General features: G+C 42.7%; 1 protein-coding gene across 1 annotated transcript in view; it reads right to left on the bottom strand.

Moving 5' to 3' along the window:
* Positions 1-16,714, bottom strand: part of CSK (C-terminal Src kinase) — a 103,149-nt gene that overhangs the window by 11,850 nt on the left and 74,585 nt on the right. Inside the window, exons 5-8 of the mRNA XM_044279875.1 lie at positions 14,771-14,990; positions 5,477-5,570; positions 4,746-4,811; positions 1,595-1,694 (exon numbers count right to left, since the gene is read on the bottom strand). Of these exons, the coding sequence (XP_044135810.1) occupies positions 1,595-1,694; positions 4,746-4,811; positions 5,477-5,570; positions 14,771-14,990 (480 nt within the window). The remainder of the gene's footprint in view (positions 1-1,594; positions 1,695-4,745; positions 4,812-5,476; positions 5,571-14,770; positions 14,991-16,714) is intronic.

Genomic DNA, 16,714 nt, shown 5'->3' on the forward strand with positions numbered 1-16,714 from the left:
GGGGGTGATGAGATATGCACCCCCACCAAACTGATATTGAGGACCTATCCTGAGGTTAGGCTATTTATATCAAGAAACCCGAAAAACCCTTTAAATGTACAGAAGTTTAAAGGAACACAACCTAGAAGTGATCGATAACCCTGCCAACATTGTCTGCCAGTCTGCAGGATTATTATACAGCCAAACACAGGCTAGTGAGGAGGAGCTAGAGAGGGAAGGGAAATCACTGGTCTCATGGGAGACACATAGAATCATCTTTTAGATAAATCTCAGTTTTAAATTAAAGGGGAGCTGCCATTAAAGGGTTTCTACCACTTCAGTTTGACCAAATTAGCTTTCAGACACTAGCGATCTGCTAGTGTCTGATCTCCATAACCATGCAATTCTTAGACCTGTGTGTGGAGCCGTTTCATAAAAAAACTAACTTTTATTCCTATGCAAATGAGCCTCTAGGTGCTATGGGGGCGTCTTTTCAGCACCTAGAGGCTCGGTCTACTCACACTGTATGCCCGCCCATCTCGTCTTGAATGCCTGCCTCCATCACAGCCATCGGACGAATTCACGCGCCTGCGCCGTTCACTTCTGTCATCGGCGCAGGCGCAGTGAGTAAATGATACGCTCCTGGTGCCGGATTCCTCACTGCGCCTGTGCCGACTACGTCACAGTGAGGAAGCCGGCATCAGGAGAGCGGCCTTCACTCACTGCGCCTGTGCCGAAGACAGAAGTGAACGGCGCAGGCGCGTGAATTCGTCCGATGGCTGTGATGGAGGCAGGCATTCAAGACGAGATGGGCGGGCATACAGTGTGAGTAGACCGAGCCTCTAGGTGCTGAAAAGACGCCCCCATAGCACCTAGAGGCTCATTTGCATAGGAATAAAAGTTAGTTTTTTAATGAAACGGCTCCACACACAGGTCTAAGAATTGCATGGTTATGGAGATCAGACACTAGCAGATCGCTAGTGTCTGAAAGCTAATTTGGTCAAACTGAAGTGGTAGAAACCCTTTAAAGGGGAGCTGCCATAATAAATGAACTAGAAGAAAACAGACTTAATAGGCCCTTTTTGGGGCCTACACACTACTTTATGGAATGCAATATTCAGTGGCTCTGTTTATATTGGTTCTAACCTCTTGGGGGCCCAACCACTTTTGCCTGCAAAATATTACAGCATATAGTGTTAATCTTGACGTCAAATTGACAGAACTGCTGACAGACCCCATTATGACTAGCTTCTGTTATAAACAGAGCCTTAAAGGGGAATTCCAAGAAAAAGTATGTATCACAAGTTCACAGTTATGGGATAAATGCATGATCATTGGGGGCCTACTGTTGATACTCTCACAATAAACACAATGGAGGTCCCGAATTTCCAATTAATCTTGGCTACACAACCTATGTGCTCGGTTGCCTCCATCGGCCTTGTAGACTTGCTGTACTGTACATACTTGAACACTGTTCAATTCAAACTCCTTCTCAACGTGATTGTGTGGTGAGGAGGGACTGGGGACTCCCGTTCTAGTGATCGGTGGGGATCAGCAGTATATCTGTCACGAAAAAAACTAAAACACACACTTATACAAAGATTTCTGCACTTACGTCATCACCAAAGCTTCTGCAACAAATGCTTGTGCTGTTGCATCATTCTTGATACATTTCACAGCTACCTTTGATCCCCTGTAGTCACCCAGCATGACATCTGCAGGAAAAATCAAAAAACCAACCTAAATGCTAATAAATAGGCATATATGTACAATGTCAATCTTCTAACCATGTCACATTGAGAAATTAGATTGTCATTCAGGGATCCTCTATAATCCAGGGATCCTCTATAATCCAATATATCATGTCCATGAGCAGGTACCTGCATGATACCACTTCTACAAGAGTTTCCGAAAACCAGCTGTTGGGAAGCTATGAGTAAAGAGTGGCGTAAGCCTGTTGGAGCATGGTATGATTGCTTGTGCTGGATACAGTTTCAAGCGCATCAGGTCTGCCATCCTGCCAAACTTCTCATGCACAAATTTGGTGTGTTTTGCTGAGAAAAACTGTGACATTAAAAACATTTAGCCAAATGCATTCATGTGATTAAAAAAATCCAGCCCCCCAGTCCAAAAAGTCAAAGAAAACAAAAAATCAAATAAAAAAAATCAAGCAAACAAGACCAGCAACTAAAAAGCAGCGCAATAAAAGAGTGGAGTGCAGACAAAGTGCTATTTATCACACCTGGTCTGGTCACTGATGGGCTAAAGGCAGATGAACACACCATGTTCCTGTTTCGTCTGCCAAAAAACAAAAAGGTACAACTGCAGCAGACACACAAACACTGGATCTGCAAAATGACAGTAATAAAACCCAGTAACTTTCACAATAAAGGTGTACCTAAACATTGAAACTTTTTATAAATCTGTGACAAATGACCTAAAAATCTTTTTTGTAATATATTTTATAAAATGATTTTATTGTTTTAGACCCCAGAGGTTGGGGAAACCTTCTAGCCCTTTGCACTGTAGAGCATACAGAATCCATACATCGTGGCCACGTATGCGTTGTACGGATTCCGATTTCTACAATATGCGCTGCAGTGAGCAGTGATGTGTGCTCCTGCCAGTATGCTTCTCATGGCAGCGCATGTTGTAGGAGTCACTAATCATACACCACATTTTTGGCTGCTGTATACAGATGCTGTATGTGCTGCAGTAAAAAGCGCCTGAAATTCAGGGGCCAGATTTGCTAGTTAAACAATAAAATCAATTAAATATATTAAAAACATTTTTAGGGCATTTGTAACCATTTAAAAAAATGTTTAAACTTTAGGTACACTTTAAAGCACATCTGTCCCCATTATATGTGTCCAAGTTAAGGGTACAGTTTACAGAGACACGCCCGCTGTACTATTAGTCCAAACAGCACATGCCGTAAGCGCTTTGCCCGCCTCAACAGTGACTGATAGCTGCAGTACGTACAAGGAAATAGCAGCAGTCACTTGTGAGCCAGGAGGGAGGAATCAGGGGCACGCTCCCCTCATAACTATGCAACCGCTACATTCTTTGATTGCTTCTATTAACCCACATGTCAGAAAAAAAAAAAAACGTATTTTGGCTAATAGTACAGTGGAAGTCTCTCTATATTAACATGCTGACCTTCAACAGGGCAGTATATTCTGATGAGAGAGCCACTTTAAATAGGGTGGTGGTATAAGCGAGTAGGGGGATGATAACTCAGAGCTAGTATTGAGAAACCGTGGGTTTTAAGTTTGGCGTCAGGTTATCGTCGAATCCAGTTAGGTAGCAGAATCCATATCAGGATTCTTCGATAGCCCAAACTTAAAACACAAGTTCGCTGAACGCTACTCAGTACTTTCCTATCTAGTATAATATACTCGCAGAGCTTGTACTGTACCTTAACAGTTCAAGAAAAAATATATAAAAACCTAATAAAGTCTCCATTACTATGGATGATACAAATATGCAGAAACTACAGGATACTTGTACATTAGCATGGGCAAAAAGTGCTGTTGATTTTTATAAAAACGGATTTATGCCCATGTTGAAAGAAAATCAGGCTTTGGTTAATTCAGACATCAGGACTTTGGCCAGCCAATTTCATCCGAGTATGATCTTTCTATTAACTAGGCCATCAGGCAATTATCAGGTTTCTGTATAAAATTTGGACTGTCACCAGATGTACCCTGAGTGGACACTTCATATACTGACAGATTTACATCTACCATCAGGTACCAGTCCGAGAACTACTCCTTTTGACACTGTTAGCGAGTTTTTACCTAAAGTTGTCCATACAATTTAGCTGTTAAATGAATGCTCATTCATCCTACATTTATTATCCCGATCTCCCTCCCATACACATGCACACTCGGTACAGCCAAGTGTGTGTGTGTTTTTTGAAGGGGAAAGGGGAGGAAGCCGCTGTCAGGTGGGGTTTATCTGCATGAGAACAAAATAATGGGGCAGTGGAAATCCAACTACCTGATCCTCATCTCCCCTGACCTCGGGAGTTTGCATCTGCCGTTCTCTGGAGATTCAGAAAGTCTCTATAAACATGAGATGGTTGGGCAGTACTGATGCTATAGGTGGGTTCACACAACATTAAAGAGGTTGTCCAGGATTTTTCTTTACATTTCCCCCTGAAGCCAGCAGGACAAAAGGAGGAAATGCACTTAGATGCTCCCCACCGCTCAGAACCAGCTCCCTGGTCCTCTTCACCAGATATGCAGTGCTCACTGTTAACTTCCACATGGACAGGGTCACATGCACGGTTGCAGCCAATGACTGGTATCAGCTGTGATATCCCCCCAAGTGTCTCATGACCCATCAGTGACATGCCTCTCGGGGACACTTAAGTGACCGTCCGTACAGGAAGTTGACAAATGGGGACCGAAAAGAAACCTACTGAAGAGGAGCAGCTAAAAGCATTTCTTCTCGGGTCCTGTTGGGGTCAAGGGGATTTCAAAAAATAAAATAAAAATCCTGGACAAACCCTTTAATCTAAAGCATATCTGTATCTGTGCCTTGCTCTGCTGTCTTATCGAGAAAAAAGAAAATAGAAAAAATGTGATTTCAGGTCCTTGAATTACAACCATATGAGCTCAGGATGTTTGTGGATTAACTAAGTATGAGATAAAAAAAACCTGTATCAAAAAAAATCCCACTCTTCACCTAATATAACATAATATATCAGTTTACGGGCTGCACTGCCTCTTCAATGACAACTGATGGAAAGAAATAAGTACCTCCAAATTCTCCTTTCCCAATGGACTGCAAAAGCGTCAGGTCTTTCATCTTCAGTGCCCAACCACCTAAATAAAAAAAATACAGTTAACAATGTGTGGGAAGGGAAAGCATACATGCATCATCTGGATAGGTCATCAGTATCTGATTGGTGGGGGGGGGTCATACCCCCAGAGTCTGGCTGATCTGCTGCTGCAGAAGACTGTGGCACTCGTGGTAGCACCGCGGCCTTCTCTAAGCCAAGTGGCGTCACCTTCATCAGTCACATGGCCAGAGTATAGGTCATCAGTATGTAAGTCATAGAAAACCCTCTTAAACCTTCACTTCTGTGCAGCAGATTGTGAACGAGCGATCACCCTAGCGATTGCGCCACCTAATACAGTGGAGGTGATTGACGTATCTAAATGCAGCTTTCACCTCATGCAACGCGCAGGCAATTGTCGGGAACAAATGATTTGTTCCCTTTAATTGCCCGCTGTGTCAGCCTATGTTACAGGGGCCTTTACTTCTAAAGGTCTTTAGCATTTGTATCTAGTGTTGAATATAGAAAATCCTTGTCAACAACTTTTTTCTCTCTTCATTTTTTATATTTAGAATTGTTTTATATTATATTTTAATAATATGTCATTTATAATCAGTCATTACAATGGAGTCAATGGGGGAATGCTGTAATACAGGATATAGTATTACATTACAGAAATGATTCATTTAAACCTTACTATGTGAAACTTACTTCTAGAGAACTCGTCCTGAGCAGCCACTGTTCCCTCCATCAATTTAGGCTTCATTAAGCTGGTGCAGAGGCCGTCCGCATCATTAGTGTAGTGCTGAAATTGAGAAGGTACACGTTACTGTGGCGTTGTGACATTTCTCCTTACGCCCATTAGAGGGCAACAAAACCACAAGCCGCAGTATTTTACTGCGTGTGCATGAAAGCAATGTGCAAGTAATGCATTATTTATAGATTTTTACGGAACTGTCAGAAGTGTCATGCCGGGCAGCAAGAACACTCACAGGCTCGCACATTAGAAAGAACAGTAATGAGCAGAGGGAGTGGACAGTAAGAGACTCCTCCTTTGTGCGTTATTTTATTGTCATGAGGCCTATTTTATTGTATTTGCCTATTTCAGGTCAAACAAATGAGCAACACAAATTTTACTGTTAGACTGTATAGCTGATTTTATTAATACTCTAATTTCAAAAAATCCATATCTTTGCACCCATGAAGTGAATTTCTTTATCGGCGGAGTGCATAAACACATACAGCATAAGTCGTGCACAGGACAGAAATGTCATTGCATAAAGTGTAATGAATTCAGAAGAATTCTGTAGAAAACAAGTGTTTTACTTCTTTCATTAGTTGGCTATTCGGCTCTGCTACATTTTATTCTTGTAGGGTGATATTATATGCATTCCCTCACCTTGCAGCAGTCATTCACAGGAATGAGGAAAATAGTATACAGCAAATTTCCTCATTAGATGTATATTTTTTTTTGTCACAATGATGTCATTGCAAAAAATAAGGAAGTGGACGCTATTTCACTTGAAAGTTGTGCCATTTGTTTTACAACAGAAAAAGCAGAATTAAATTTTGCTCAAGTAGTCTATTCTATCTAGTCGCACTGCGCTTTTCTAAGATACAATGCAGCAAACTAGTCCTATAATGAGCACCTCGGAAACATACATAGAGTCCTAGACAGTACACCATGTAACTTTTCAGGTATCCAGTTTACCGGGCCATTTACCCCAGCCGAGACAGCGCATGTTCCTTTGGTTAGCACAAATCTGAAATCCATACCATTAGTTTCTGTTTGGATATGTAAATAATTTTTGCACCTTTTTTTCAGTGATACTTGGAGCTTTATTTTTATGTCATTTTTATTTTAGTATTTTGTGTTTTTATAACCAGTAAAATGTAAAATATGGGAATAGTCATTTTCATATAAGGGATGAATGGGTTATGGTGACTGGAGGCGGGGCAATAAGCTGTGGTAGCGTTTTTTTTTTAAAACTTATTTTTATGGATTTTTTACTTACTTTATTGTCTTTATTTATTTTTACGCATTGTGCCCTAGTTACAGGGGAATACAGCCTCCAGAGAAGTTAGACAAGGCTGTACCACCTCACTGGAAAGCTGATCTACACCTGCTAAGACGCAGCAGCTTACACAGACTCCTGGCGATCACATGACTGTTGAACTGGAGCCTAATCTGTATATACCAGGGATGGCCAACCTGCGGCTCTCCAGCTGTTGCAAAACTACAACTCCCAGCATGCCCAGACTACCTACAGCTATCAGCCTACAGCAGAGCATGGTGGGAGTTGTAGTTTTAAAACAGCTGGAGAGCTGTAGATTGGCCATGCCTGGTATATACAGTGCTCATTGAGCAAAGGGATAGTGGAACAGCCATCCCCGCCTTCTCTATGGGGACCTCTGCTGTCACAGACGTTTTAAAACATCTGTGCAGAGATATGCGCCAACCAACTGGATGTTTATGCTTAAAGAGCAGTCAGAAAGCGGTTAAAGATCCCCAGTTCAGTCATTTTGTGAGAACAGACCCTGAGGGCCATGACTGAGGATGCGTGTTTTCAAATACTCATTTGCTGCATTTGGCGGCGTTATTGTATAACCATTTTGTCATCCGCTCAGGAACCAAGCTCATAGGTAAAGAGCACTTATTCAGTCTACGGCTACTACTACTGATGCTTCTTTCCAAAGACTGCTGTTGGGGTACAATCAGCTGCCTGTCACACACATTTCCGACTGATTTCCAGAAAAATCAGTCGGTGTAGTCAGCATAAGGCCGCATTCACGTGACCTCATAGGCAAAATACGGATACTGTTCATGTGCATGCCACCATTTTTTTATTATTTTTTTTTACCCCTGTAGAAATGTCCTAAACTTGTCTTCAAAACGGACAAGAATAGCACATGTTCCATCTTTTCTATGGGCTAACGGAACAGACAAACAGATGTGTGCTGTTCGGCTCTTTTTGCGACCCCATTGAAATCAATGCAGATCAGATGTGGACCAAAAATACGGTTGTGTGCATGGGGCCTCAATCTTTGGTTGTTAAAGGGTTTGTCGAGCCCTTTTTTTTCCTAGACTAACAAAGTGACTTCCCCTTACCGATCCTATGCACAGTTTCCCAGGTCCCCCACTGGTCTCTGTATTTTGGCCTCCAATGATGACACTGACATGTCACCACTGCCGAGGTGACCTCAATGGTTGTTCACTCCAGAGGGTAAATGTCTGTGTTGAATCGTTATTGCTGGAGACAGGATACAGAGCCTGGTGGGGAACACAGCAAGTGGTGCCAAGGGATCAGTACGGTTGAGTATTGATCGATTTGTTATTCTAGACCACGGGTCAGCAATCTCTGGTACTCCAGCTGTTCTGAAACTACAACTCCCAGCATGCTCCATTCACGTCTATCAGAATTCTGAGAACAGCCAAGCAAGAGTACGTGCTGGGAGTTGTATTTCTACAACAGCCGTGGCACCACAGGTAGCTGACATGTTTTAGGCCATTGTGAGCTTCCGGTCAACAATTTTAAGGGGCTGGAAAACCCCTTTAAAGATGAACACAGCTGTCTGGTATAGATAACCAATTCTCAAATGCTTGTAGGAGAGCGGCTACAAAGAGCTTCTCTCTCTACCTGGAGGAACTGGCAAGCCCATGCATTACACAGACAATCCAATGACTCAGTGGGAACTATGTAATGCTCCTTTACCTCTCTGGGGATAATGCTGGTTCCCCCTACAGATTGGAGAAAACTGCTGGGGGTCTCAGCATGGGATATGCCAAGTATGCATAACTGACGGGTCTCTCTTTATGCCCCTTGCAAACGAGCGTGTCCGGATTATGTCTGGATGCCTTGCGGATGCTTTCAGTGAAAACTGCGCGATTTTGCAAACAAAGCCAATCAGTTTTGTTTGCGATCGCGTTCAGTTTTTATTGTGCGGGTGCAATGCAATTTACTGCGTTTTGCACGCGCGTGATAAAAAACCGAATGTTTACAAACATCTCTTAGCAACCGTCCGTGAAAATCGCATCGCATCCGCACTTGCTTGTGGATGTGATTTTCACGCAGCCCTTTTCAACGTTGCGTGAAAATCGCAGAATATAGAACATGCTGCGATTTTCACGCAATGCAAAAGTGATGCGGGAAACCACCGCTCATGTACACAGATCCATTTAAATGAATGGGTCTGGATTCCGTGCGGGCGCAATGCGTTCGCATCATGCATTGCACCCGTGCAGAATTCTCCCTCGTGTGAAAGGGGCCTTACAGAAAGAGACCTGTTAATGAAGTCAAGGGAAGCAGGCAGCTGCCCCCAAGACACTTCTCCACTTTTTAAAATTATGTTTCCCTGATACATCAAATGGTTTCAGAGTACTCAGTCCATTTTAATGGAGGAGGCTGTCAGTATTTCAAGTTACCCGTGGTTAGGGCAGCATGAACCTGCGGACAGGGTCCCCTTCAGACATGCTGTGCATGCTTTATGGGAGAATATTTACATTTTACTTTTTTCATGTTGGGTACAAAAAAAGTCATTGAATTCAGTTGCATTGTGGTATAACAAAGCTGCAAGTATGAAACGTCTCTTTCATTACATTTTATATGCAAAGTTTCTGAAATCTGAGGACCACATAGCCCTCCCATACGTCATTCCTATAAACATGAGAATATACTACTTCTTCCCACTTGACAGCACGGCTGAATATGCCGGGGCTTTATAAAAACGATGTAACAGAATGTGACAGCCGCAGAGCTCAGCTCATAAAAGGAACTGGCTGTGCATGGTTTCAACCTATCTCAGTTCCTGGCACAGGAAATCGGGTGAGGAGGTTAGTCATGTTCAGGAAGATGTTAGCACCACATGGTTATATATAATAATGCTAGTTTTTGCAAAAAAAAAAAAAAGGTTTGCAGTAATCGGTATGTCGTGTCTTTCTGCAGGAAGAAAATAGCATAATGGCTGGCCATTCACAAGCATTCGGCTGACGGCCTTCCTTCCCGAACCTCCATACCAAAACAAGCGTGCATGTCTTCTGAATGGGAGAAAGTCACTGCCAGAACATCTGGTGGGAGCTAATCTCCCCTAAAACAAAGTATCGAGCACATTGAAATGTAACAGTCCGAATACGGTCTCCCATATTATGTTTAGTTTTCTGTTCTTCTGATCGGTCAACAAAACAAAATTAAGGATCCATTATTTTAAGCATCAGTTAAGGTATCTCATTTTTAATCCGTTTTAGCCATTTCCATCTGCGACTCGTTATTTTAGACAGAAAAAGTACTTTGTAGAGGAAAAAAATAATTTCAGATGGAAATGGCTAAAACAAAAAAATGACCAGAACTGAGCATAATGATCAGTTTCTTTTTTTTTTTTTTTTTTTTCAGTTTTTCTGACGGATCAGAAGAACAGAAAACGAAATGGTAATGTGAACCTACCCTTAGATGGGATCTACATGATTAGAAAAACATGACTGCTTTCTTCCAGAAACACTACTACACATTTTCATGGTTGGTTCTGGTACTGCAGCTCAGCTCTACTAAAGTAACACTAAGGCCTCATGCACACAGCCGTTGCCCCGCCGTGGCCGTAGTGCGGACCACATACGGCGGGTCTGCAATACACGGGGCACCAGCCGTGTGCACCCCGCATCACGGATGCGGACCCATTCACTTGAATGGGTCCACAAATTTGGAAATGCAGTGCGGTAGCACTACCCACAAAAGCACTACGGATTGATTCCGTGGTGTTTCTGGCCGTGCCTCAACACCGCAAAAAAATAAGTAGTGCATGCAAGTGAATGAGTCCGCGATCCGCATGCGGCTGCCCCATGGTCGGTGCCCGTGCATTGCGGACGGCAATTTGCGGTCCGCAGCATGGGCCCGGCCAGCAACACTTACAATCTGTGGAGCAGTTTAGGGAAGAAAGAAGCCACGTGTTTATAAACTTGAATAACCCCTTTAAGACCTGGGATTTTATTTCAAATTATCTACTTGGTGGTGGTTACTCACGCTGTCCCCTAATCTATGTCACCAATCACATGCTGCACATGGGACAAGTCTAGTTTAGGGTGCCTTCACATGTGGCAGATTTTGCTGTAGAATATTCTCGTGACTGAAAATCAGTTCCATTCACCTGAAAGGGGCTTGGAAATCCATGTGGTCGCTGCCCCATTCACATGAACAGAACTGATGTTCAGGCGCAGAAAATTCTGCAACAAAATCTGCCGCATGTGAAGGCACCCTTAGGCCTCTTTCACACAGGCGTCATGTTTTTGGCCCGGATAAGATGTTGGTGCGTTGCAGGAAAATGCACGATTTTTTCGCGCAAGTGCAAAACATTGTAATGTGTTTTGCACGCGCGTGAGAAAAATCGGCATGTTTGGTACCCAAACCTGAACTTCTTCACAGAAGTTTGGGTTTGGGTTAGATGCTGTGTAGATTGTATTATTTCCCCTTATAACATGGTTATAAGGGAAAATAGTAGCATTCTTAATACAGAATGCATAGTACAATAGGGCTGGAGGGGTTAAAAAAATAATAATAATAATTTAACTCACCTTAATCCACTTGTTCGCGCAGCCCGGCTTCGCGTCCGTCTTCATATTTGAGGAATAGGACCTTTGATGACGTCAGTGCGCTCATCACATGGTCCATCACATGATCCATCACATGATCCATCACATGATCCAGCACCATGGCGACGGATCATGTGACGGACCGCAGTGACGTCACCACAGGTTCTTTTCCTGTGCACAGCAAAGATAAAGACAGAAGAGAAGCTGGGCTGCGCGATCAAGTGGATTAAGGAGAGTTACATAATTTTTTTTTTTTTAACCCCTCCAGCCCTATTGTACTATGCATTCTGTATTAAGAATGCTATTATTTTCCCTTATAATCATGTTGTAAGGGAAAATAATAATGATCGGGTCCCCATCCCTATCGTCTCCTAGCAACCGTGCGTGAAAATCGCACCGAATCCGCACTTGCTTTCTGATGCTTGCGATTTTCAAGCAGCCCCATTCACTTCTATGGGGCCTGCGTTGAGTGGAAAACGCACAAAGAGGAGCATGCTGCGATTTTCAAGCAACACACAAGTGATGCGTGAAAATCACTGCTCATGTGCACAACCCCCTAGAAATGAATGGGTCCAGATTCAGTGTGGGTGCAATGCGTTTCCCCTGACGCATTGCACCTGCGCGGAAATCTCGCCCGTGTGAAAGGGGCCTTACAGAGCCACTGAGCCTGAGCAAAGCAGCTACGAGGGGAGCTACATATTTGATTTACTACACTTAAGGCCATATTCATACAGTTAGTGTTTGGTCAGTGATTGTGAGACAAAACCAGGACTGGAGCCTCCACAGACATAAGATATAAAGGAAAGATCTGCACCTGTTCTGTATTTAGACAGGAAATCACTGGCTAAAAAAACTGACTTGTGAATAAGGCTTAGGGCTCATGTACACAAACGTATTTTCTTTCCGCTCCTATTCTGGGTTTTTTGCGGACCGTATGCGGAACCATACATTTCAATGGGTCAGCAAAAACAACGTAAGGTACTCCGTGTGCATGCCGTTCGAGTTTGTCCGCATGGACGTTCCGCAAAAAAGTAGTGCATGTCCTATTATTGTCTGCAAATCCCGGTCCGAGACCCCATTCAAGTCAATGGGTCTGCAAAAAATAGGAACGCACACAGAACACATCCGTATGTCATCCGTATTTTGCGGATCCATACTGTAGAAATGCTATGCCCAGCCCATATTGCTCATGTGTTTAGTTAATACAAGTTACTGTTTCCGTTCCGCAAAAAAAAAAAAAAAAAAAAAAAAAGATCAAATACGGAAACCATACTGTTATATGTTTTGTGCAATAACGGAACGGAAGAGGACTTAAATCAGAGGAGAATTAAAAAAAACTCAGATGCGGAACAACGGACCCGTGAAAAAACAGACCGCAAAATAACAACGGTCGTGTCCATGAGCCCTTAATAACACTATAAACATGCTTCAAATGTATTTTTGTGATCTTGGAAGAGCCCATCAATTTTATGCCGCTTCTACCTCATTAGGTCACCATATGTGTACCAACTGCATTCACCAAATAGCACAAATGACACGTCTGAAGGAAAGTCTTGTACATCATTGGGTTCTACACTCTACATTTCAATAAAAAAAAAAAATTTTTTCTGCATCAATGAAATAACTGGTCTTTGTGAAAACTTCACAAATATAAATCGGAAATTACTTAAACTAGCAATTAGGGTTATACCAATCTCAGAAATTGGTGGCATATCCTAGCAATATGTCACCAATCTCAGATAGATGGTTGTCCCAGAGATGGGACCTGCACCTATCTATATAACGGGTCCCTAAAGAGAAGGAGAATGCGCCGTGCATGCTCTCCATTCACTTCTATGGGAGCTCCAAAAAATAGCCCATAGAAGTGAATGGAAAGAGCACTGTGCATGCACGGCCCCCCACTCCATTCATCATTATTGAATTGCCGGAAATAGTGGAGACAGCACTCAGCCACTCTCTGAACTCCCAAACCAGTGAATGAGGGGTAGGCGCGCTTGCACGGTGCGTTCTTTATTTTGGAGGCCTGTTCTGAAGAGTGGTGGGATCTGCACCTTTCTTACACTGGTGGCATATCCTACCAATATGCCAGCAATGTCTAAGATGAGACAACCGCTAAGTAGAGGAAGTCACAGGCATTTCAATTCCTATTGCAGCTTTATTATAGAACCAGGGATTTGTTCTAAAAAAAATAACATACACTTAAATTGCTACTAAAGGTGCTTAAACATTCTGAAACCTGTTCACTACTTCCTTTAAAGAATGTACATCGTCCTCTTTATGAAGAGCCACCACTAGAACAGAGATCACTTTACACCCAAAAAATGTGGTAGACATGTAAATTATGTTCCTTGTCCAAGAGCCTAGAGGCTGCACTGATTGTTATTGTCATAGCGGCTACCTGCAGATTCCATTAGGGGATTGAGGGGGTATAGAGATTGAATGCATGTTCAACCCTGTGGCACAGAACGCCAACATTAACTGCCCATTGATAGCGCCACATTTTGCTTCATGGCGATTTGGAATCCATGTTGCAGAAAGAAAAGAATGGACACTTAGCAGATCTGCCCCATTGAATGGGGTTAAATATGCAGGTGGATCCACAAAATGCAAACTGAGAATCCACTGTAGAGATCAAAGGGTCAGTTCCCAGAATCTTACAACATGTATTTTCCACCAAGCGAACATACCCTTAAACAGCTACTATTAGTCTTACACCCCCACCAATCAGCTATTCCCTACAATCTCCGACACAGGAACTAGCAATATGAACAGGAAGTATAGCGCTGTTCAAGTGTAGTGGCCGTGCTGGGTTACTGCAACTTAACTCCATTCACTTCAATGGTAACAGACCTGCAGTAACCCAGCATGGGCACTACACTTTGAACAGAGCTGTGCTTCCTGATCCACTCAAGAGCTAGATCCATCTCTGGAGGCTACTGGGTGTCAGACTCGCACTGATCAGATATCAATGACCTGTCCTGAAACAAGCTCATCAATACCAGGAGCCTGGAAAGCCCAGAGGCATAGGCAGAGCTTTCAGTGTTACCTCTATTGTGAGTTTTGATACAGGGCCGTATGTTTATACATTCTCCACTAAGCCTTGCCAATTAAAATTAAACTCTGTTTTTTATGGTCATGTCACAGAGACTTGTCAAAAGACGGCATCAACTGGGGACTACAAGCTGAAACCAACTCAAACTGAGCAGTTCTATTCTACAAAGCACAACATATATAGGTCAATAGCGTCACCTCTCTCGCTCTCTCCATTCATCCATTATTCCATCCATCTATCTATTATTTCTTCAGATTGTGAATAACATAGCATGATTCATTTCAGTCGTCAGCTTTGAAATAAAAAATAGTCACACGTATCATATCACAATGAATTAAGGAATTGAACCATGAGCAATCTAGGTAAAGCCCCTTACCTCCACCAGCTGCATGAGGTTATCAAAGTATGCCTCTTCATCAATCGTCAGCTTGCCCGTTTTGTAGATAATTCGATAATGCTCCACTTTACCCTCACAGCTCACACACAGTGTGTAGTCCCCGGGATAGTTTGTGCTCTCTCGCACAAGAAACAGGCCCGTTTCTGGAGGGTATAACAATCGCTCAGCCTGCTCTCTCGTGATTTTACCATGAAACCATCTGCAAGACAATGAAAGGGAAATGGGGTCATCGATTAGTGAGTAATCTTTAAATGCAACGCTACACGTTAATAGCTGAAAAATTCTAATAAAGTCTTTCTATCTGAATTCAGGAACTGAAGTGCTATTGACATTTAAACCATAAATGGCAATGTTAAATTCCGCTGCTACAGGGCAAAAGGGCAGAGGAACTGCAGCAAGCAGTAAATCAGCTTTAAGCAATAAGTGCACAGTCAAACATACTGAAAAAAACTATATATTTGTACTAGAATTTGTAGAAATATCTGAATTAAAAGGGAGCTCACCCCAATCTGCAGGCAACATGTTTTAGAGAATATTAGATCGAGATGTAGTTTTGTGGGAAAAGATTCAGTGTAACTTAGGCTTTCTTCATTTTCATTTCTGCTAATTCTGGGGCACAGGAGTCAAACGTGGAAGGCTGTTACTCATGGGCCCTTTACAGGCCTGACAATTGAAACGATCATCGCTAACCAGCGTAGCTAGTGATCCTGCGGTGTAACTGCACCGCCAATTAACCAATGAACGAGCAAAACGCTTGTTTATCGAGTGAAAGGATTTTTTTGTGCAGCATAAAAGATCATTTCCCAGTGGAAAGTGACAGTATGGGGAAGAGCGATGGCATTAGTGATCATTCCTCGCCATACTCTGGTCTACACTGCTAGCGATCAGCAGATTCCTTTCTTCCAATCTGCTAAAGGGACCACTGACCGAAACCGCCTACTGGACTCCTAAACACAGAAACTGAAGGGCTGGATATGAATAAAATAGTTTTACTGAATCTCTTTCTCCACTAAACTATATACCAATCTGCTCAGTTCCTTCTGCTTTAAAACATGTTGCCCACAGACTGAACTAAAATTTTGAGGTTCCCTTTAAAATAACTTTACTTGGGTCACACATTTCAAACCACCAGCATAAAAAACACTTATGTTTAACACTTTAGCTCCCACAGATGACAAAGTAAGGGTGGTGACACCGCCTTGCATAGTTGGAGTTATCACAAGTACATCAGTTAACAGGTTAGGCAAGAATGCAACACAACAGCACAGAAAATACAGCCTTAAAGCAGACGACCGATTGAAAAGTTGTTATGCTCTTTACTCATTTTAGTAACTAGATGATTGATGCTCTCCGTCAATCCTCCATACATGCTTGGTTTGGCTAAGCTTGTATTCGTTTTCAAAGGACTAAAAGTAGCATGCTGCATCCAGACACCTCTGGCAGAGGCTCATCTCCCAGAACAAAATTATCAGATAAATTGTTTCCTCTCTGCCCCGACACCATCTGCTAGGAGAGAGTTGGGAGCTACCCACACATTAGTTTGTTGGCCAGTCCACAAAAAAAAACAACTTCAGCCGGTAATACACTGAAGTATATTGGGGCCTTCAGAGGGACGCATCCATTAAAGGGGTTGTCCCATGACTAACGTAAAAAAATTAAATTCAGAGATCATATAGTACATGACAGTCTCTTTCTAACAAAGCTAGAACCAGCCCTGTACCTCACATGGATCCAGAGATCTCCCCATTCATTGCTCTGCTAGATTTATATCAAGCTGACAGCTCAAGGGGAGGGTCTTATCTGCTGCAGCTAAGGGGGCGTGTCTCAGCTCTCCCCGTCACAGCTCAGGAGGCAGCTGAAGGATGAAACTGAGCATGTGCGGCCATCTCAGTGAGCCGGATGAAGAAATAAAAAAAACAGACA

The sequence above is a fragment of the Bufo gargarizans genome, chromosome 2, assembly GCF_014858855.1.
Source record: "Bufo gargarizans isolate SCDJY-AF-19 chromosome 2, ASM1485885v1, whole genome shotgun sequence".
NCBI classification, from domain to species: domain Eukaryota; kingdom Metazoa; phylum Chordata; class Amphibia; order Anura; family Bufonidae; genus Bufo; species Bufo gargarizans.